The sequence below is a fragment of the Solanum lycopersicum genome, chromosome 6 (genome assembly GCF_036512215.1).
Source record: "Solanum lycopersicum chromosome 6, SLM_r2.1".
NCBI classification, from domain to species: domain Eukaryota; kingdom Viridiplantae; phylum Streptophyta; class Magnoliopsida; order Solanales; family Solanaceae; genus Solanum; species Solanum lycopersicum.
The window spans coordinates 3196962-3220766 of record NC_090805.1 but is presented as its reverse complement, the minus strand read 5'-3'; the positions used below and the strand labels follow the sequence as shown (position 1 = coordinate 3220766).

The 23805-nt window shown below is 36.3% G+C and overlaps 1 protein-coding gene across 1 annotated transcript in view; it reads right to left on the bottom strand.

Annotated features, from left to right (window-relative positions):
- Positions 1–2405: 2405 nt before the first annotated feature.
- Positions 2406–23805, bottom strand: part of LOC101261524 (isoamylase 3, chloroplastic) — a 42556-nt gene continuing 21156 nt past the window's right edge. Inside the window, exons 17-22 of the mRNA XM_004240506.5 lie at positions 22495–22574; positions 21897–22001; positions 21724–21822; positions 20830–20891; positions 19724–19832; positions 2406–2810 (exon numbers count right to left, since the gene is read on the bottom strand). Of these exons, the coding sequence (XP_004240554.2) occupies positions 2700–2810; positions 19724–19832; positions 20830–20891; positions 21724–21822; positions 21897–22001; positions 22495–22574 (566 nt within the window). The 3' untranslated portion in view covers positions 2406–2699. The remainder of the gene's footprint in view (positions 2811–19723; positions 19833–20829; positions 20892–21723; positions 21823–21896; positions 22002–22494; positions 22575–23805) is intronic.

The following is a 23805-nucleotide window of genomic DNA, read 5'->3' as shown; positions in this document are numbered from 1 at the left end:
GGCCAACTACTTCCATAAGGACGTCTATAAAAAAAAGAGGTAAAAAAAAGCCAAAACTCTGGATCACTGAAAATTATCGTGGACTATAGCACACGAAAATCAACAAAATGAGGGATTCACCTACTATGGGCTCATTTGACCTTAAAATGGGTCGTTTTTGCATTCAAGGCCAACTACTCCATACATAACGTCTTAACAGACGTCCAGAAAAAATTGGACAAAAATGACGTTGGAATTTCGGATCGCCAAAAATCCATGGACTTTAGTACACTAAAATCGGCAAAATGGGATTTACTTGCATCGGGGCACGTTTGACATTGAAAATGGAATTTTTTGGCCGTTAGGGCCAACTAGATCAATAGCTAACGTCTTAACGGACGTCCAAGAATCCATGGACATGAAAATCCATGGGCATGAAAATCGATTAAAAAAAAGGGTATTAACTTGCGTCAGCGCTCGAATAGGTTGTTTTGGCCGTCAGAGCCAACTAACTCAATAGCTAACGTCTTAAAGGACATCCATCCAAAAATTGGACAAAAACGACGTCGAAATTCTAGATCACTAAAAATCCATGGACTATATCACACGAGAATTGGTAAAATGGGAGATTTACTTGCTTCGGGGCTCGTTTGACCTCAAAATGGGTCGATTTGGTTGCTAGGACTAAGTATCTCCATAACTAACGTCTTAACGGACATCCAAAAAAAAATTGGGCAAAAAAGATGTCGAAATTCTAGATCACCCAAAAGAATTGTGGACTATAGCACATAAAAACGGCAAAATAAGGTGTTAACCTACTACAAGTCTCGCTTGACCTTCAAAATGAGTCATTTTGATCGTCAAAAACAATTAGCTCCATAAATAACGTCTTAACGGACATCCACGAAAATTTTTGGCAAAAATGACGTCGAAATTTTGGATCACAAAAAATTCATGTACTATAAGTACACAAAAATCCGTAGAATGGGTTTTTGTTAGCTTCATGGCTCGTTTGACCTTGAAAATGGGTTGTTTTGACCATCAAGGCCAATTGACTGCATAACTAACGTCTTAATGGACGCCCAAAAAAATTTGGGCAAAAAAAACGTCAGAATTCTGGATCACCAAAATTACATGGACTATAACACACGAAAATCGACAAAATTGGGAGTTTACTTGCTCCCAGGCTTGCTTGACCTTCCAAAAGGGTCATTTTGACCGTCAATAATATACAAACAAAAATTAAGTAAGTCGTGTAATTTTTATAAGTTGGGACATAAATAAAAATATGCATGAAAATGTGGAACTGAAATGCTCCCCATCTCATTATAGAGTTCCTCATGAAGTTATTTTAGAAATAAAAAGTTGGATACTCCAAGGCGACGGATGTATGGGCAAATACACACAAGAAAATAAGAATGTCGTATAATTTCTAAAAGTTGACTTATAAATGCGAAATATGCCTTAAAATGGTGGGGCTATATGTAATGCTCACCCAACTCATTGGAGGTTCTCATAAAAACAAAATTCTAAAAATAATTTTGGGTGCTCCAAGGCATCAAAACCCATGAGTTAATACACAAAAAAAAAGTCACGTAATTCCTAAAAGTTGACTCGTAAATGTAACAATATGCAGCAGAAAAATGGTAGAACTATGCATAATGCTTCTCTGACTCATTGTGAGATCTTCATAAAAATTTTTTGAGAAAATTCCTTTGGCAGATCAAAGGTGCAGTCACATCCACGAATTAGTACACACGAAAAATCAAGAAAGTCGCATCATTCATAAGAGTTGGATCGTAGATACGAAAATATGCCTAGAAATAATGAAAATAAACACAATGCTTCCCCAAATCATCATGGAGATTCTCATAAAATTTTTCATAAAAACCTTTTTGATTGTCTAAAGCGCCACATCCATAGGCTAATACATACAAAAATCAAGAAAGTCATTTAATTTTTAAAAGTTAACTCGTACACAACATTGACTTGTGCTTTGCACCAGGGACATTCAGAGAACGTGAGTGCGCAGATGACTAGTTTGACTCATCTCCATGTGTATAAAGTTTTATCTAGTCTTTTATATTCAAAAAGGAGTCTTACTTATTTTGCTTATTTTGAAATTTGTGCCATCGTCCACCAGATCGCGAGGTTACTTTTTGTATGATCATTTTTATTTATGTCATTTCTTCTCTTCCATTATTATTTCCTTGTATGTTTGTTTATCCCATTAAAATAGGATTTCTGCCCATTGGGCCTGTTACTTGTCATTCCAAGTTATGGATTGACTTACCTAATGGTGAGTGTTGGCAAGTGTTAGTTACAAATCATGTTTTAGGAAGGGAGAACCATTTTGGCTTGAACTCTACTTTAGTTAATAGTATTTCTCTCTAGTACATGATGTAAGCTACAGTTTTGATCTCTACTTTATTAATAAAAAATGCCAATAAAACTATCCTATTGGCATATTATTTTTTTCCTTAGAAAAAAAAGGATGTTGAGGCACCAAGTTTACCTGTCTCAAACAACCTGGCACCTGTCAATGGCAGCCTGAACAAACTGGTTGGTCATCACAAAGTTTCTGCTCAAAATACTACATTTATATGCTAACTATATGCTTATATTAGCACCTGAATTTCGATTTTAACTATCCAATCCAGAAGGACGTAATAGTGTAATAGACATGAACAACATCCAAAGCAGCATAACTCCGGTAATTATTACTTTGCTTCAAGAAGGATAGCAGAGTACGGCGCAATATCATAAGTTTCACGGATACCAGACACTCCCTCAGTAACAAAATCATCTGGTGATTTCAGATTAGTGTCCACCTGCAATTAAAATTATCAGTTTGTACAAAATTTGAGGTGACTTTTTCAGCTTGAGTACTTGAGACGGTAAATATCAAGACAAAATCAAAACAAATAGCTATACTGAACAGAAATGCAAAGTAACTTCATTAAATATTGGAACTGACAACAGACTGCACAAAATGAAGTAAAATTAAAAGATCATGTGAAGATAGGTGAAAATGGTTGTCATTTTGTATATTTGGGGAAATGATACTCTACAAAGCACGGATATCACATTATAGACCGTTTATCAGTTTCCTATTTGTTCAAGGTAAAATATGCCTGAAACACAGTATATGTTGTTTCTTATGTTCTTCATCATGATTTTGTTTCTTGTGAGAAATATCCTGTTTATCAAACATATATTCTTCTGATAACACAATAAGGTGGTTAGTATATTTATTTATTCGGTTTTGTTTGACATATACACCCTTTAGTTATTATTGTTACAATCACTAATTGATGTATTCTTCTGATGAGAAAACTAACATAAGCAAAACTAAAGTCTTTTTTTTATGACAAAAGCAAAAGTACAATCTAATATCCAAATGGTAGCTTTGCCCCTACTTATCAAAATCTTCCTATTCAAAAACAGTATAATACATCCCACATAAGCATAACCCTAGTATCCATATTAACATCATATTGGTACCACGGCCATGACTGCTCAATATTCACATGCTAGGGGGCTGATATATCATGGTTTCACGGTATTTTTAATGTTTTTCCCTTAAGTTTAGTGTATGTCCAAAAGCTTTTTTGTATTAATATTTATGTAAGTTTCTCTTTATTTGCAGGAAATCTGTCTAAAGATGAACGCGGAAGTTTTTGAGCTAGAAATGCAGAAAAGTACCACCTACGGAGCTTGTGACAGTCCGTAGGTGGCATCGTAGTGAAGCTGCTGAAGGAAGATGGGGAAGTCTGACCAAGTGTGGGGTTACGAAGTGCGTGACGGACAGTCGTAACCAAGTGTGGGGTTCAGACGCAAAATTTCTGAATGAGAAAGGAGTCATGACGGACCCTTACATTGGAGAGGCGGGTCCTTACGGGAAGTCTCCCTACTATGCAAGAGATCCACAATCTCTTCACCAGACACCGACTGGAGTGGAGAGCGCGTTCTTTGGGCCGTTATAGTGAAGTGGTCCGAGAGTTCTACGCCTCCTACGTGGCTACTCTCAGATCACAGATTGATAGGCGGGCTGCCCCCGCCAAACAGGCCCCACTTTAGCATGTCCGAGTACGTGGCATTCAGGTCGATATCTTCCTGCCTGCCATCCGCCGGTATCTATACGGCGAGGATGTTGATGCCAATCCGACCCCTCTCACCGCCGAGTTTGACTACCGGTGGCAAATTATCAAAGATGGCCAATTCTTGCGTGAGCCAGAAGTGGATGGCCCTGCACTTGTCTGTTGATAGAGAGGGTGCCGACTGGGTAATGGAGCCGAAGGGAGCCATCAAGAAGGCTAACATGACCCTCACGGCTAAGTTCTTATGGTTGATTGTCCGCCACTGCTTTTCCCCCACAACCGCTGATAATATAGTCACATGAAATCGTGCAGTTCTGATGGCAGCGATGATAGTCAGGTTTGAGGTGGACTTTGCTTGGCTTCTACAGGCGGTCATGCACGAGAGGACTTTTAAGGTCACAACTACTTACCTTTTTCCGTGCATGATATTTTCTTTATGCAGGTGTGCCCATCTGACACATTGATCAGCTCAAAACTCTGCTAGGCACTGTCGATATCGGCCTCATCAGGGATGAGGCCAATGAGTTCGCTCCTCGCAGAGGGCCTCGTTTAGAGTTGCCTTAACTTGGTCACAATCTGGCTGATACGATGGCACGGGCTCGCACGGCTACGCAGGCTGCTTCTGGAACCACTGACACTACCCCGGTCGAGTCTATCCCGGGTAGTAGCACTGCCCCGAGCTCCTCTCGCTCAGCCCCTTTCCCCGCTCTGGTCCCGCTTGCTAGGGTCTAGAAACTAGAGGCACAGATGGCTACTCTTTTGCATCACATCCAGCCTTGGATGCAGAGGTTTATTGCTAAGGCAGAAGAGCGCTTGGAGAGGAGAATGGTCCAGCACACAGAGCGAAAGATCATTGAGGTTCATCAGCGCTTGGACGCTTTCGAGTTGCAGGTGCTAGCCCAGCCAGCCCCTCAGGTGGATGTGTCGACCCTTCAGGCTGCGGTCGAGAGTCTTCGAGCAGACATTGATATGATCCTAGAGGCTAGGGTGCTTGAGTCTGAGGCCTCTTCTGCAGAGCCTGCTAAGGACACAGTGATTGCGGCCTTATTCGCCACTTTTGAGATTCCACCACCTCCCCCTCGAGAGCATGCCAAGAGGCGTAGGGGTCGAGAGGAGGATGAGGCTAGAGCACGGAAGAAAGAGCGTCGTGAGATGGAGGCTGCGAGAAGAGCCTCGCTTGCTGATGAGGAGGCGCGTCGGATGAGGGTTGTAGAGTCAGTTGCTGGGGCATCTAGTTTCAGAGATGTGGTGATGGCGGGAGGCACTGTTGATAGTGTTGTTGCTGATGAGGACACTACTGAGGGTGTCCAGATTACAGAGGTAGTGGGTTCCGGTGAACCGGACCCACCAGCTTGCTGATCGTCGGCGCTTTGCGCCCCAAGTTTGCTTCACCTACCACTCTGGTATTTCAATTTTTTTATGCATTGGGGACAATTGCATGTCTTTTTGTTGGGGGTGGGGTAAATGGAAAGTGAGTGCTAGGGTGAAGTCTGAGTAGCCCAATTCACTATCCTCTTTTGGGTTTTTACTTGCCTGTGTTCTTTTTCCCCAAGAGACTGATTATTTTTACTGTGGAACCGGCATGTCTATATCTTGTATACATAGTTTAACTCTGAAGCTTGATGGCTAAAATGATATCCCGATGAAATGAAAATGATGCATGACTAGGCATAGTAATTGATAAATGTGTGACTCTAAGCATGACATAGAGATACACTACACCACTTCATGACCCTAAGTCTAAAATTCGAACTAGGTGTCTGATAATCTGGTAGAGTAACGAGATGTCAAGTGAGTGTGAGGAAGATTTGAATAGTCCACTATTTGTACTGAGCTAGAACTTGCCTGGTTAGTCCTGCTAAAAGTAAGTTGTAATAGACAATTAGAAAATGATCATAAGCCCTTGTTCAATATATAACACATTTTTAGCCTAAAAAAAAATAAAATTAATCCTTCTTTGATCCAAATGATTTGAGCTTAAACTAGACCTTCGTTTTTCACCCCAACTGATCTTTATTGGGAATTATGTGTTGGCCTTGGACATGTGCACCTCAGCTTATGCCAAAAGCATAAGTTGAGGGTGGCTAATGCAGTAAGCAATTTTTTATGGCTCTGACCCAACTTTGGGTATTGTGTACTTTGACTCATGGCAAAGCCATGAGTTGAGGGTGACCATTATGAGGAATGCTCTGGAAAGTGAGGTTGAAAGAACAAAGAGAGAGAAAGAACAAAAGTAAAGTGACTCAAGAATCAGTTGAAAGAAAAGTGAAATAAATAAAAAAAATATAATAAATACAAGTAAGAAAAGAAGAGAATCACTTACACAAATAACGAAAGAAGGGAAAATAGCAAGGTGAAAAAATATGAGAAACTGGATGAAATAAAATGATAAAAAGTGGTATGTTTGGCCGATATGTCAAGGAGGGCAAAAAATCACTAAAGTATACCTAAATATACCTGACCCTGAGCCTATGTTACAAGCTAAGAAAGTCCTATCGTGATCCTAAGAGTTGTATAGTGAACTTAAAGCAGTGAAAATAAGGGCAAGCTTATGGCAATATGTATGAATGAGTTGTCAATTTGTTCTGAGAGTGAGTGTTGAAAAGTAATCCTTATACTCAAATTGAAATCATTGTGTGAAAAATGAGGATGTTGTTTTGAAGTGAGGACACTAGTTGCTACCGGAAATATTAACACCTCGGTGAGAAATTAAAGAGGATAGGTGTTAGTGTGTGGTGAGTCTGTGTCATGGTCTAATTCCACATAATTCAAGCCTAATAGTGATAACATGCAGAAATATGATGAGACTAATCGGGATTGATAGCGAAAGATAAAACATGGATACTATTGTACAAAGATTTTGTAGTGAGTCATAGTGCGTCGCTTGAGGACAAACAACGAATTTAAGTTAAGGGTGTTGATATACCGTGGTTTCACGATATTTTTAATGTTTTTCTTTAAGTTTAGTGTATGTCCAAAAGTCTTTTTATATTAATTTTTATGTAAGTTTCTCTTTATTTGCAGGAAATTTGTCTAAAGATGAACGCGGAAGTTTTTGAGCAAGAAATGCAGAAAAGTACCACCTACGGAGCTTGTGACTGTCCGTAGGTGGCATCGTAGTGAAGCTGCTGAAGGAAGATGAGAAAGTCTGACCAAGTGTGGGGTTACGAAATGCGTGACGGACCGTCGTAGCCATGACGGTCTGTCCTGGCTGGTTCATCGTGATGATCAGAGAAGTAGTCCAGTACCCAAATTCCAAAGAGTTTAAGTGTTATGGAACGAAGATCCTCGACAGACCATTGTGCCTGTGACGATCTGTCATACCTACCGTCAAGGGTAATGAAGAGAGTAGCAGAAGAATTTGCAAAGTATGGGACGACGGAATCCACGATGACTCGTCACGAGGTCCGTCGACCCAGCCGCGTTTTGACAGATTTCTAGCAATTATAGTCCTTTTTTTATTAGGTTTTTGTTTTTTATAAATAATTCGAAAAACCTTATTTTTGGGGTTAGACTTTTGGTGATTAGACACTTTTCGGTTTTTCGGTTATTTCGGTCGGTTAAGGTTTTGAATTTTAAAATTTTGATATTTCGGTTCGGTTTTCGGTTTTAAATTTAAAAATTCGGTTAACCGAAAAACCGAAATTATATAAATATATACATATTTGTTATTTGTTGTTACCCCATAACCCATTCCTACATTCTAATCCTCCCAAGCGCAATTACATAAATTTTTATTACTCGGCCCAAGCCCAATTATTCAAATTCTTAAATCATAACCCAAATACCCATAACCCAATTACCCAATACCCAATCCCCAAGCCAATTTCCCTAAATAATAAATCCCTAAATTAACAATGAAGTCTGAAAGTCAAAACTTCTTCTTTGAAACTTGAAAGTGAAACCTTCTTCTTTGAAACACCAGTCCACTGCCACCGACGTCCGACCCACCGTCGCGGTCCACCGTCGTCAACTCGTCCGTCCGTCACACTGCAAGTCGCCACTCCCACGCCGCCAGCCGCCACCCAGGCCACCGCCACAGCAGCCAGTAGCACTGCCAGTCGTCAATCGCCGCCCGCCGGCTCTCCACAGGCCCACAACCACCCCTCTCATTCATCTCAACTCTCATCTCTCGTTTTCGTCACTCGTAAGTTTATTATGCCTTTATAAAACACATCCAAAATATAATAATAATAATAATAGTAGTAGTAGTAGTGAAAGAAAGAAGATAACCAAGTTTGTGAAAATACTTTTTTCTTTTCTGTGCTCTGCAAATCATTATTTTTGTTAGTCTTAATTGTATGATTTTTTTGTTTTTCCATTATTTGCTAATACTAAATGATTTTTATCTTATGACTTTTTTTTAATTAATAATTACAATTATAAAATTAGAATGATTATTTATGATTTACCATAGATAAAGAAAATTTCAATACTCATATAGATTAAAATAATAGTGTCGGTAATATTTTTTTTTTGGAGTTTTGTGTAGTGAAAAAGTGTTGTGTGATATTGATTGTTGTTCTTGTTGTTTGTTTCACTTTTGTATAGATGGCACAAACTGGAAGTAAGGGAAGTGAAAGTGGAGCTTCAAATGAGAACATACCTTATACCTCATCTCCAAGTGAGGTTGAAGTTGATGTTGATACTTCAAAGAAAAGAAAAATCATGGAACCTAGAGCTAATTGTTGGAAGCATTTTGAAAAGTTCACTGATGAAAATGAAGGTAGTAAAGCCAAATGCAAGTATTGTGCAAAAGCTTATACAGCTTCTACATCATCTAATGGTACGTCATCAATGAATACTCATTTGAGAACATGTCCTAAATTTCCTCGTGACACCGTAGATAAAGGTCGAAATCTAATTAATTTTCTACCATCTTCAACGGGATCAAAAGAAGGGGTCATTAGCACTTGGAAATTTGACCAAGCACAAAGTAGGAAAGCTTTAGCCAAAATGATAATTGTTGACGAACTACCATTTAGTTTTGTTGAGAGAGAGGGGTTTAAAAACTTCATGAGAGTTACAATGCTGCAATTTCATATTCCTTCTCGTCGAACTATGATGAGAGATTGTTATGAATTATACCTTGAAGAAAAAAAACTTTTGAAGAAGGTTTTCAAAGAAGCACGTCCAAAAGTTTGTCTTACAACAGATACTTGGACCTCTATACAAAAAATAAACTACATGTGTTTGACAGCCCACTTTATAGATAGAAATTGGATTCTGCATAAAAGAATAATAAATTTTTGTCCTATTTCTAGTCATAAGGGCGTGGATATGGCGGCTTGCATTACTAATTGTTTGCTTGAATGGGGTTTGGATAATGTGTTTACTATTACAGTTGATAATGCTAGTTCTAATGATGTTACTGTGAAAGAAATGTCTAAAAAATTGAGCAATTGGGGAACTAACATTATGGATGGTGACCATCTTCATGTGAGGTGTATGGCACATATCCTTAAGTCTGTCAGGCTAGTGAGACAAGCCGTGAAATACATTAAACAATCTCCCGCAAGACTTAGAAAGTTTAAAGAATGTTGTGAATCTGAATTGATAACTTGTAAGAAATCATTATGTTTAGATGTTCCTACTAGGTGGAACTCTACATATTCGATGCTTGATATAGCACAACATTTTGAGCTTGCATTTGAAAGATATAGTTTTTATGATATTGGATACTTGAATCATCTTCGTACCTTTGGTTCTGATTCTTCTAAAAACAAAGATGGAACTAGTGTTGAAGATGGAACTAGTGTTGAAGATGAATTTAGTGTTGAAGATGGAACTATTGCAAATATTCTTTCAAGTGTTGACTGGAAAAATGTGAGGTCAATGGTGAAATTTCTTGAAACTTTTTATGTACTAACTTTGAAGGTTTCTGGTTCTAATTATGTCACTAGCAATACACACTTTGTTGAAATTGCTGAACTTAATCTTATTTTGAAAGAGATGATGACAAATGAAGATCGTAATTTGAAAGAAATGGCGGAAAGTATGAATGAGAAGTTCAAAAAGTATTGGGGTGAACCACAAAAAATGAACAAAATGATCTTTATTTCATCTGTGTTGGATCCCCATAACAAGCTTGATTATGTTCCATTTGCAATTGTGGACATGTTTGGAAAAGAAGTTGGGGAAAAGCTATGTTCAGAAGTGAAAAAATACATGAACAAACTGTTCGAGTATTTTGTCAAGAAATCCCCAAAAAGCTCTTTACATGTACCATCTTCACCCACTTCGTCTGACAATTCATCAAGTATATCTAGTGTGAGTGGTTGTGGCAACTTTGCAAATAGAGGAAGATTGAGAACGAAACAACAATTTGAGAAGCATAAAGAAGTTAGTGGAAGTTCAGGTAATAAATCAGAATTGGAAAGATATCTTGCGGAAGATATTGAGTCAGATAGTGATGACTTTGATATATTAATGTGGTGGAAAGTTAATGAGTCGAGATTTCCTATTCTCGCGGAGATGGTTCGTGATGTGTTAGCCATTCCCATTTCAAGTGTCGCATCGGAATGTGCATTCAGCACAGGAGGTCGTGTTCTTGATCCCTTTAGGAGTTCATTAACTCCTAAAATTGTGCAATCTCTTATTTGTGTTCAAGATTGGCTTACAAGTGAGTCTTTTCCAATCAATATTGAGGAAGATTTAGAGTATCTTGAACTTGGTAAGAATTTGATATTTGTATTAACTATATTGAAAATAATTTTGTTGTGTTTCTTAACAACTAACAAATTCTTTCATATTTTTTTAGATTTTGCTTGTAGTGGGACTGAATCTAGTATAATTGATATATAGTTGCAGCTTGTAAGTTCAACTATCAACTAGTGATGTGCGGTAACGAGTAAGTAAAGAACTTATTTACATAACTTGCTTGATAGTTTTATATATTCTATTATGAAATGTAGATCATTTGTCTGAACAGATTTGTTTTCTCGCAGGTCCATCAATGTTTTGTTATTTTCTTGGTTGCTATATGCTAGAACATGGGAGCTATTGCAATGGAGGTTGCAAGTTGCAACGATGTTTTGTTTGTTTTCTAAATCTCTTTGTTGCTGGAAGTTTTAATGAGACAGATAATGATGACTTTAGTTTGTAACTAACTCTATTTTAGTGATGGACACAAGTTTGTTGAAATTTCTTTCTAGTGTTGTTGTGATGTTGTCTTGAGTCTTGACTTTTCATAGTTTTTTTATTATTATCGATTGAGTCGATATTTAGTTATCACGATGGCCGTTTTACCATTTTTTTATTAAATATGGTTAAACCGAAATCGAACCGAAATAAACCGAACCGAATTTATAATAACCGAACCAAACTGAATTTATTTCGATTTTGTTTGGTTTCATATTTGGCCAAACCGAAAATCAAAAAACCGAACTGATACTTACGAACCGAACCGAATTGACCGAACGCCCAGGCCTAATTATTACACTATGGATTGTTACACTTTTCTCTGGAGTTGATTGTTGGTGATTTTGTCGATTAATCAAGTAAATTTCTTGATTTTATTCTTTCTCATTGAAGTAAGTGCATGAATTCTTATATCATATATATGAATATTGTGATTATGACTATGGATAACTAAACTCCATAACTAGGGTTGTGGGAACCATGGGTAAATCATATATTATTACAAGCATGAAGCTCAAAACTTAAAAGTTAAATTACCATTTTACCCCTACATTAAATGAAAAGGTTATAAAATATTTAATTAAATTCATCTAATATAATTAATTAAACATTTTTATCTTTAAATAAAGAAAATACTTCTTTAATAATTTGTGTAAAAAAAATGTAAATATATGTTTAAATAAATGATAAGTATCATATTGACTACCATACAATAAATGTTTTAACGGTTTCAAAATTGGTTCTTCATGTTCTTTTATGTGTATTAGTACATATGTTGAATACCTATAGTCATACGTTTTAACTTTAAAGAATAACTATGAATTTGGATTTTAATAGTTTTGGAAATCTAACCATTTTTAACGAATAAAATATAAAGTGTCCTTTCACTTCTTTAATAAAGAGATTTAATGATATTTTAATGATCTTATTCTAACTTGACTTTTGAGTTTTTATATATCTTGGCTATAAATATCATTGTGTGCTTCACTAATTTTTCGATCTGTAAATTATGTCATGATATATATTGTCTTAGTTTTGATGATAGCTACTTCTCTTCATTTATTTTATCTTAATATTTGTTTGATAATTTTATTGTAGATTAACTAAGATCTGCTAAGATTTTTCTTCTATGTGTTCAAGTGGAATTTTTATTTTGTGTTATTATATTAGAAATGAAGATATTATACATTTGTTGATGTTCATAATAATATACTTGTTACTTTCACCTTTCATCCATGAAATGGGTTAATGACATATTCATGACAATTCTTTGAGTCCCTCAATTGTATCCTATCGAAGAGATTTTGAATAATTGGAAGAGAATAAAGAAAGTTGTCATCTCTTTTTCTTTCACATTATTACTACTTTTTTCTTTCACGTTGTTAATTTTAGCCTCATTTTATAATATTTTTGTTGATTCTTAGAGGTGTTCTTTTATTTACCATTAAAGAATTTCTATTTTCTTTCCTATTTGATAAATAAATAACTACATATAAAATATTATTGTACACAATAAGACTTTGAGTTTTATGATTTAAGTCTTTGCATGGTTGATAATTGTTCTTGATTTGATAACCACATAAGTTGTATAGCTTTTAAAGTACTTTTTCTTGATTTACTATTTTATTTTACAAACTTTACAGTAAAAATAGAATTATTAGTTCTATTAAAAGTGTGAAGCAACAAAGTTAAGGTTAGATTACTAGAATTATCCTATAAATTTGTATAGAGTATAACACTCTTTGAAATTATAAAATTTGAAGAAATTGAAGGGTTACTTAATAATTAAATACACTTAATTTAATATATTGACCATATTCATCTACTAAAAGTCTCTAGCTACTGGTGAAATATGTAAAGATGTTTGAGACTTTAATTCCTATCCTTCATTTTCTTTCATTTAATTCATTTTAATTCTAATATGAAGTTTAAGTTCAAATTGTCCAATTTAATTAATTACTTTTCTCTTAGTTAAGTTAAACCGTCTTTACAAGAAAAACGTACATATATCTTCCATTACAAAAGAAAGACTTTTTTGATTTTCTTGAAAAGAAAATTTGAAAGTTTTCTTATAAATGTGAGTTTTCTTATATAGTGGTATGCCTTCTATTTTTCCTAATATTTTCTTATATATGTGAAAGTTTTGTATATATTTTTCTTAATTAATTATTTTAATTCGTAATTATTTTTTTGTTGATCTATTTTTATTCTATCAGCAAATTACTAAATCAAAATGTACGCACAATTTAACATATAATTATTTTTCTTTCACACTATTTGTGGTTTCTTCATCTTTAATATTAAAGAGGTCATACAAACACATCGTTACAACAACTTCATGCAATTTAGCTTGGGGAACACGTGCAACGCACGTGTCTGGAACTAGTAATAAGACAAACTCGAACTAAAATAACAATTCTAGAATAGTGTCTTGCATGTATTGATAATTCTTTCGCTTAGAAGTATTTTTAACGGATGACCAACGTTAGAACTCGCCTTAATGCTGCTTGCCGAACCAAGGAGGTAGATAATAGAAAAAGAATTATCAACATAGATTTAGTGTATACTATCTAATAGGCTAGTATTGATTGGCACGAGGTAATAACTTAGTCAAATATCGAATACAATGCTTAATAAGAGGTAAGGGTTAGTATAGCAACACACGTAGCCGGACCAAGGTGCGGAGTGAAATTTTCTAGATGTCGGACCAAGAATTTAGAAATACATAACTTATCACTTTGCATGCAAGATGCTAGGAAAGAATTGTTATAGTTAGAATTATCAAGTTAGGAACCTGTAGGGAACAAGCAAACCCTAGTTACTTTTATTAATTGATTAAATCCAACATTTGAATGTGTTAGTTGTATCCTTTAATTTAGCTAGTTATGTTCATTCATTTAGATATAAAAACCCCCCTTTTATTGTCTTTGTTTTCCAAGGAAATAATTGACTAAATAGTAGTAATAATAGATTGAAGTTAAGTCTGAACTATTTTCCTCGTGGGAACGATCCTAACCTCATTAGTTGGGTTCTTTACTTGATACGACCGTTTTACTTCTTATTTGACAAGTAAGTTTGAGCGTATCAAATTTTGGCGCCGCTGCCGGGGAAAGTAGCTTTTAGATTAACTTAAACTGATTACTATAGTTTAGTCGATATTTTCTTAATTTTACTTTGTTTCTTTTTTTTTTATTCTTGCAGAACTATCTTCATTGTATGTCAAATACACGGAGAGGAAGAGAACTCTTGTTTCCCTACGATCACGAATTAGAGCGTACACTACGCAACATGAATCAAAACTTGGGTATTAATGATGATAATCCAAACCAGAACATCCCAGCCCCGTTGATGTTCATGGTCAGTTGTTACCCGATGCTCCAAGTGAAAACCAACAAAGGGGACAAAATCCCGCTCCACGGCCCCAAGAATACTACAAAGGTAATGACAATATAGCAGACTCCGATGGGCATCTCAATCACCGTATAGATGATGAGTCACTGAAGGAATACTTCTATCGGGGACAGGATAATAATAATAAAGCGGTGTTGGATACTATAGCAGGTGGTTCTTATGGGGAGTGTCCTTATGCTGAGATCAGTGTTTTGGACGGCGAGAGGCGACAAGGGCCTGCCTCGCCATGCGGCGAGGCGAGCGGCGAGGCGCTCGCCTTTTTTTATCGAGGCGCCAATTAATACCAAAAATTAAAAATATTTAACTGCACATATAATATTCAAATTTTTAATAGCAATTACATATATTACAAATACTATAATAATTAATATAGAAAGAATTAATTAATTTTTTTTCAAAAAAAATAATGGACAGCAATCACAGACTCACAACACAGTGAAAACAGAAGGCATTTTACAGTAATCTGGGACAAAACAGAGAGTGAAGAAAATAGCGGGAAAAAAGAGTAGTGAAGAAAACTTGAAGAAAACAGATCTGGAAGTCTGAAACGAAAATTGAAGAAGAATAGAAAAAAAGAGGTATACCTCATGTCTTCAGCAACAGCAACTCGAAGATGATGGAGACTAAGAGAAGAGATCGCGAGGAGAAGAGAGTCGGGGAGAATATTGTGCAGCAGCAGGTTTTGAAAATATTTTTAAAAACCCTAATTTTGACTAATATTGTTAAGTCAAATATTTTTAAAATAAAAAATAAAAAAGGCGCCACCTTTTCTAGCGCCATTAGGTCGCCATGGGCCGCCTTTTGCATACCGCCTCGCCTCAGTAGGGAATGGCGAGGAGGCCTCGCCTAGCCTCGCCTCTCGCCAAAGGCGATGAGGCACTCGCCATTCACAACACTAGGTGAGATTTCTGAAAAGTTAGAGAAAATCTCCCAAAACAATAAAGCTTGGAGTACTAGGAAGTCAGATACTGGGAGAAATACCTTCGCAGTACAATCCACTCACAACCCAGCCACAGATGAGATTCGTGAAGAGATGGCTCAGATGAGAACTGAGCTTGGGTTGGTATTAAAACATGTCATTGGGGGTGCAGAAAAGATAAATGCAGTCAACTAGTTGTCTAAACCACCACCACCAAATGATGAATGCTATTATGAGGAGGATTCATATGCGGTAAATGAGCAGATAGGGGGGTTTCGACCGAGTGCCCAAGACTCTAATCAGGAGAATTGGCGCCAAGGTCAAGGGAACCAAGGTCGGATCTATGGTAACTATAACTGTGAGGGTCATTATGTTCGAGAAGAAAATTACAACCACGACAACAACTTCAACAGGGATAACTACGGTAATAGAAGTGATAGGAATGGACCCTATGTTCCTCCTCAAAATCGTGAAGTTACTTCTAGGGATAGTGGAGGTAGTATGGCGCGAGTTGAGGATATGTTGCATAAAATGAGGAGGAGGTTCGATGCTAGTGATAAGCACACTAAAGAGTTGAAGAATGATTTAGCGGGTATTGGGCAGAAAGTCGATACACATGCAATATCGATTAAGCAGCTTGAGTTACAATTGGCCCAATTATCTGCGACTGTGAACACACGGCAACCGGGCACTCTTCCTAGCAACACTGTCCATAATCCAAAAAATGACGGATATTGTATGGCAATCACTACTCGTGGTGGTAAGCAAACCATTGATCCACCTATGCCGTCTAATGAGAAAAAGGTGACAAAAGATATTGATAAAGTGGTAGAGGTAGAAGATAGCACTGGAAAAGGTGCTGAAGTGCCTAAAAAGGTACCTCCCATGCCTAGACCACCACCCCCATTTCCTCAAAGATTAGTGAAAAAGACCGAGGATGGTAAATATCGACGTTTTATAACAATGTTGAAGCAACTTCTATCAATGTCCTTTTGGTAGAAGCTCTAGAACAAATGCCCGGTTATGCCAAGTTTATGAAAGATTTGGTTACAAAGAAAAAATTGGTCACTTTTGAACATGATGATAGAATGCAGCATTGTAGTGCTATTGCTACAAGATCTCTGGTACAAAAGAAAGAAGATCCGGGTGCGTCCACTATTCCTTGTACAATCGGGCTATTACATTTTGCGAAAGCAGTATGTGATCTGGGGGCAAGCATAAATCTCATGCCCTTCTCGATTTACAAGAAGTTGGGTTTGGGTGATCCAAAGCCCACTGCGATGCGGCTACTGATGGTCGATCGAACAATAAAAAAGCCTATAGGGATACTCCACAATGTGCTAGTAAAAGTGGAGTCGTTCATATTTCTGGCAGATTTTGTTATTCTTTGATTGTGAAGTTGATTTTGAAGTGTCCATTATTCTTGGGAGGTCATTCCTTACTACGGAAAGAGCCTTAGTAGATATGGAAAAGGGGCAGATGAAATTTCGATTGAACAATGAGGAACTGACCTTTAACATTTGTAGGTCAATGAGGCAGAGTGGTGAGCTCCAATCGGTATCTGCTATATCCTACAACGTTGGTGAGACATCTAAGACACAAATAGAAGAACGTCTAGGTGTAAAAACATTAGCGGGAGTGATAATGAATTTTGATAACGATTGTATTGAAGAGTGCAAGTCATTAGTCGCGGCTAAGGCTGGCAAATGGACCGGTTTTTGGCCGGTCCGGTCCGGTTCCAATCCGGTTCCCGTACCGGTCCGTCCGGTACCGGTTGAACCGGTAAGGAACCGGTCTTTTAGTGTACAGGACCGGGTACCGAACCGGTTCCTGGTTTTTTATCCGGTAACACCGGTTCGGTAAGAACCGGTTCCGGTCCGGTAAGAACCGGTTTAGCCGGTTTTTTTAATTTTTTTTTTATATTTTTAATGTTATCGTTTTATATGACCGTTAGGCCCTTCTAGCCGTTGGGCTGGGGCCCAAAACGGTCAAATATGACCCCCACCCCCTTCTAACCCATTTACACTATAAATATACCATTTTTTTCCATTTTAAATCACAAATTCAACACTTATACAATCTCTCAAAGTCTCAAACTCTCAATTATAAATCTCTCATAAATTATTAATTATTATATTGTGATATTGAGTTGAAGTTTGAATTTCCGAAGCTACAATCGGCATTTATCAACTCCGGCTTTGGTTATACGTCTACTTTTACATAGACGTTTGGTACATTCGTTCCAACTATTAACTTTAATTGTTATTTGTTTATTAATTTAGTTATTTTATCTCTTTTATTATATTATTTTGCTTTTTTTCTCTTAATATTTATTTGTTTTAAATTTTAACATGAATTCCAATAGTTGAACCTTCATCTTCTAAGCCTAAAAGTGATGATACGGATGATATGATGGATGAGTATCTTGAGCTTGAAAGTGATGAAACTAATAATGATTTTGATTTATATTTCAACCAGGCACGGGAAAAGATTAGGCGTGACGAAGGAGAACTTCAACCTCGAATATTAAATTGGTGGAAGAATCGTGAAAAACAATTTCCGACCCTTTCTAGGATTGTTCGAGATGTGCTAGCGATTCAAGCATTATCGGTCGCTTCGGAGCAAGCCTTTAGTGCAGCGAGATTTATGATTGGAGATCATCGATATTCATTAGCAAAGGACAGTTTGGAAATATCGGTGTTGTTTCGAGATTGGGTCAATGCCGAAAGAAGAAACACCGGACTACCACTATTAAGTAGCCATATAGAAGACCAAATAGATGAAATATTTGGTGAGAATAGTGATGATGGCATGGAAGCAATGGAAGAAGAACGACAAATGCCAATTCCAAAAAATCTTTCTTTTCAAATGATACAAAATTTACAAAAAGAATTTTTAAAAAAATGGAATTGTTAGTATAATAATTACTAATTTACTATTCAATTCCTCCTAAATTATGTACTCTTATTCTCTTTCTAATATTTGTATTGTATAATTTATTTATTTGAATAAATATACGGCTATTCGCCTTGATTTTTTTTTTATAATAGTCTCTTCTATTTATTTCATGTCATTTTATAAATTTAATTTTTAATTATTTTAATAAAAGTTTATATTTAAACTTTAAATTCAATATAAACTTTAAAGTTTAAATTTAATTTCAAACTTTAAATTCAATATAAAGTTTAAAAAACTTTAAATTCAATATAAAAATTTAAATTCAATTTGAAACTTTAAATTCAATATAAACTTTAAAGTATAAATTTAATTTCAAACTTATATAAACTTTAAAGTTTTTAATTGAAGTTTTAATATAAATATATAATATTATATAATAATTAAAATAATTAAAATTTAAAAAAAACGGAAGAACCGGTAAGACCCGATTCCAAACCGGTCCAACCCGGTTCCAAACCGGTTACTAATGGATCGAGCGGAACAGGGAGACTTTTCCGGTAAAACCGGTCCGGTAAAATCCGGTAAGAAAAAACCGGTACCGGTCCAGTTACCGATAAAACCGGTCCTGTTGACCCGGTCCTGTCCGTTTGCCAGTCTTAGTCGCGGCTTTTGATCGAGGTGATGTTCGGTTTAAACCGAAGAAATATGAGTTAGATATGAAGAATCGCGAGTCTCCACCCACGAAACTATCCATAGAGGAGGCTCTAAGGTTAGAACTAAACGCTCTCCCACCTCATCTCAGGTATGAATTCTTAGGAAATGGTGACACTTTGCCGGTAATCATTGCATCAGACCTGAATGAACAAGTTGAGAGTCTGGTGAAAGTGCTAAAAAGGTTCAAAAGAGCTATTGGGTGGACTATTGCGGACATTATTGGAATCCCTCCTGGTATTTGTTCTCATAAAATCCAACTCATGCCCGGTCATAAGCCAAGTATTGAGCACTAGAGACGCTTAATAAGGTGTTAACATGAGGATATAATACAACACTTTGTCTTCGACCTATAATTTCCAAATCAGTAGGCACAAATCCAAAATACAAGAAAGAATAACCAAACTATCAGAGCAGGAGCAAAATCAGAGGCTATCTCATGTTTTGGATGTGTAAACGAAGTGCATTCCTTTAACTAATAACAGGACAATAAGGTGGAGCTCCTAGGGAGGGGTAATTGTTTTTAAAAAAAAATAAAAACAAAATAATAATAAGAATAGCTTACCACTCGGTACCAACTTCTATTTCGTGGTGGTGAAGGTATTGCTGTTTTGATGGACAAGTGGTGTGCATTAAATGCCAAGTAAATATCTCCTCCATTCCCATCATGGAGCCTACATTGTACAAAAGAGAATCCAATATGCAAATTCACTCATGCGAAAAGAAAAGCTCCTAAATTTTGAGCTTGTCACATTAAAATTTTTGGTTGACAAATTAAAATCAAGAACACAGGTGCAACTGAAAATTAAGGGATAGAAGAAAAACACGAAAAAGCTCAGTGTAAAAGAAACAGACCATATGAAAACAGCTTTAGAAAGGATCATTCACATGATTGCCCCTATTTTGGGTAGTTTTTTAACTTCTTTCACTCAAATTCGTGGCTTTCTAGTATCTTCTATTCAGAACTTAAAGTAATAAAACGGCAGACGAAAATACCCCTAATAATAAAAATTTACTAGGCACGGGTTATGCCCTATAAGACATAAGTTCATTTTTACAACTTATAGGTATAATCCATGCCTTGCAAATTTATTTTGCCTTAGGCATAACTTATGCCTATGCCTTGGGGCACAAGTTCAGTCATATGTCTTCTTAAGGCATAAAGTTCAAACACGAAACTTATGTCTAGTAAAACATAATGTTCTAAAATTTTACTAATGCCTTGTATGGCATCATAACTTGTGCCTTGAGATATAAGTTCGGTTTTAAAACATTATGCCTTAAGAAGTTCATACACGAACTTATGTCTTGGGGCATAAGTTCAGTAGTGTGAACTTGTGCCTAATAGGGCATAACCTATGCCTAACAATTTTTTTTAAAACAAATTAAGCATAAAGTTTGCCTTAAGAATTTGATAGCACTGAGCTGATGCCCTAGGGCAAACATTATACAAAAAGGTTTTCCGGCGAAATTAAGTCATAGTTAAGGGTACTTTGGACAACAAATTTTCATTGAATGAGCAGTAGGGGTAAAAATTAAAGACCACCCCAAAATAGCGGCAATCCGTACAAAAACTTGCCTAAAAAGAGGACTGATTCTAGTGTGTGAGTGAATTCATGATTTAGAATCAGAGATGATAAGATGGAGATTATTAATAGGGTTTATTCTTACATAAATGCAAGGAATCTACTCTCTTCATTGTACCAGTTGTCCTCGAGCCAGGTAATGTCGTTCTGCAAAGTAATGATTGCTAATCCATCAGAATAGTCGAATTGAGACAGCATTATGCAGAGCTAGAGAACACTAAGTACTACAATGGAACCCCACTGCCACCCAAAAAAACAAAAAACAGAAAAGGGTCAAAAATGCCCTTAACGTAACATTGAAATAGCTAAAAAAACTGCCCTCCTTACATCTATTAGATCAATTCTGTCCTTCTTCCCCCCATTGGATAAACAATACCCATAATGTATTAGAAATGAATCAATATACAGTTCCACCTATTGGATCAAATTTTTGCTTCTTTCCACCTATTTGGAAAAATCAGAGGCACCAAACGATTCAAATAGCTAGAAAAATCTCAAACATCTTGAAGAGAACCATCAGTAGTTGAGGGGTCTAACATTTATCAAATCTTCCAAACATATGATCATTGACAAGGATACTGTGAATAAATGGACCAGTGGATCATAGATGAGACAACCTAAACTAACTGTATATCATGTGAAGAAACACCATTTAAGTATGTTCCACAAAGAGAACCCCAAATACTCTGACCATTCAACTTAGATCAGTACCTGGAGTACCCCCAGGTTATCTTACACCAGCACCAACCATTAAACGGAAGGTCTAAATAGGAATACTACCGTTTTGATCACATACTCGGTATCATTTCTTTGCAGGGAACTCTTTCATTAGCTTTTTCTGATGCATTAATATTTAAAGACAAAGATACTGCCACAAATGAAACACAGAACATAACATTCAGTTTTCAAAATAAATTACCTCTTAGTAATACAATTGCCAGTAAAGTTAAGCATGACACCAGGTAGACAATAGCATTACCTTCTCAATGAAATTTTCCTTTCTTAGAACATTATGGGACAGTCGAAACTTTATCATCTTGGAAAAGAACCTGAAGTGATCATTCCTCCTTGCTTCCAACTGGATTGACAAAGTTCACTGGGTTACTTGCAGTAGCAGGAAAGAAGTACAAGCAAGAAAACATAATATCATACTTGTCCCCACTGGAAATTGTTGATGGCGGTATCATGTCCATAACTGTTATTATTTCCATAGCGGGTATGCCCGTACTCATCACCCATAAGCATCATTGGTGTTCCCTTATAATCCAAGAAAGTACAAAAATTTAGGAAGGTAAACTTAAGTAACAACAATAGGGTTGGGACATCTAATGTGCATATGACACTATTAAGAAAATTACTGAAGACAGGCATAATCCAGGAAAGATATAATAACCAAGTAAATTAGTATCCATAGTATGTCAAAATAATCCTTTTTATGAGGGTTTCAGAAACCAATACTTCAACCAAAATTAGATAAAACAGACTAAAATCTGAAATTTGCTATAATATGTCAAAAGTGTGGCCCTAAAATTCCATGACAGTGTTCTATTTCTGGTTGAACAATGAGGGAGAAATACTGTAAACAAATAACTCAATAGTCGCAAAAAAAAAATAATGAGAGAAAAAATAGAATTTGTGAACTAAGGACAAATAGAATTATGAGATCTAGTATATAAGCTACCGACTAATTCTCAATATACGCAAGAAAAGAAACGCATATGCTGTTAACTGAACGGATGATGCATCACACCTGAGAAACCATCAGTGCCAAATGAAAATTTTTCATTTGCCGTGAACGCAGTTCGTTAACATTTGCATCTGAAGTTTCACCTGGAAGAAGATACAAGAAGATGATAGCCTTTCAGACTGGATTTGAAACAATACCATCACTCATAAACGAAATACTTCAGTGTGGAAACTGTTTCAGTTAGTAGGTGCGGATTGCAATTAGATTAAAGCTTGGGGCTTGGGCTGACCTTAGATTCTGAATCTAGTACATTGTGTCCATGAACGAAGGAAAAAAATGATAAATGGATACTGATATGAGTCTGTCAATGAAGTCTGAAGACAATAACAGCAAAGTAGATCTGAAATGGAATATACTACAGAAAAAAAATATCATAGGCAAGCAAAGGCTCAGTGTACAAGTGGACAAAGCTAGTTTATTAAAGCCAAAAATCAATGTATCGCAGTCAAGGCATTATTATCTAGTTGGAAGGATGAATTCATCATTTGTTCATGTTATATTATTTTATAATCTACACTACTTGTTTTGAACCTGCACTCTCTTTTCGTGGCTGGTATGTCCAGCTGGGTATTCCACTAACATCTACCTCAATACAGTATTCACTTCATTCTTGGAGGACAGGCATAACCATTCAGAAGACTTACAACTAGTTGTTTTACTAGTATGAGCAAACACATCATATTCATGGTCACACTTCTGTATTTGCCACATCACTGCTGGCTACAACAATCCATTATGTCTTTTTCCTGATTTAAATCATTAGAAGAAAGTGTTGGAATATTAATGTATATAGTGTCTCACATGGAAAAGCATTACTATGTAATATGTGCTGCGTAGAATATAATTATAAATAGGGGTTATGTACATACATTTTAGTAATATTTTTCAGTACCTTTATTTCTCACATGATATCCTAGCAACAGTGAGAAACATCTAGGGCAAAAAGTCAGTTGCTGTGGATTCTGTCTAGTGACTGTTCAGATCTGATTTATGTTATCCCTCTTTCGGTGATGTGTGAAAACCAACATTACCATGATTCAGCGCCCTGGAGATCAAACCCCAGTCGAGTTATTAGGCAGATGAAGTCTCACGCGTTGATAAACACTAGGGTTCCGGCGAGCACGTGATTAACGTGATGGGGTGTGTGTTTGGTATACCACCCAACTTCTGACAATTTTTCTTCTGTCGTATTCGACAGATAATTCTGAGGCTATCCATTAAGATATCTTCTTATTCCGTCCACCGGAAAATTATATATTCAATTCCAGAGAATTCTTTGTTTTACGGGTGACATCTGCCATTTCTTCTTGCACT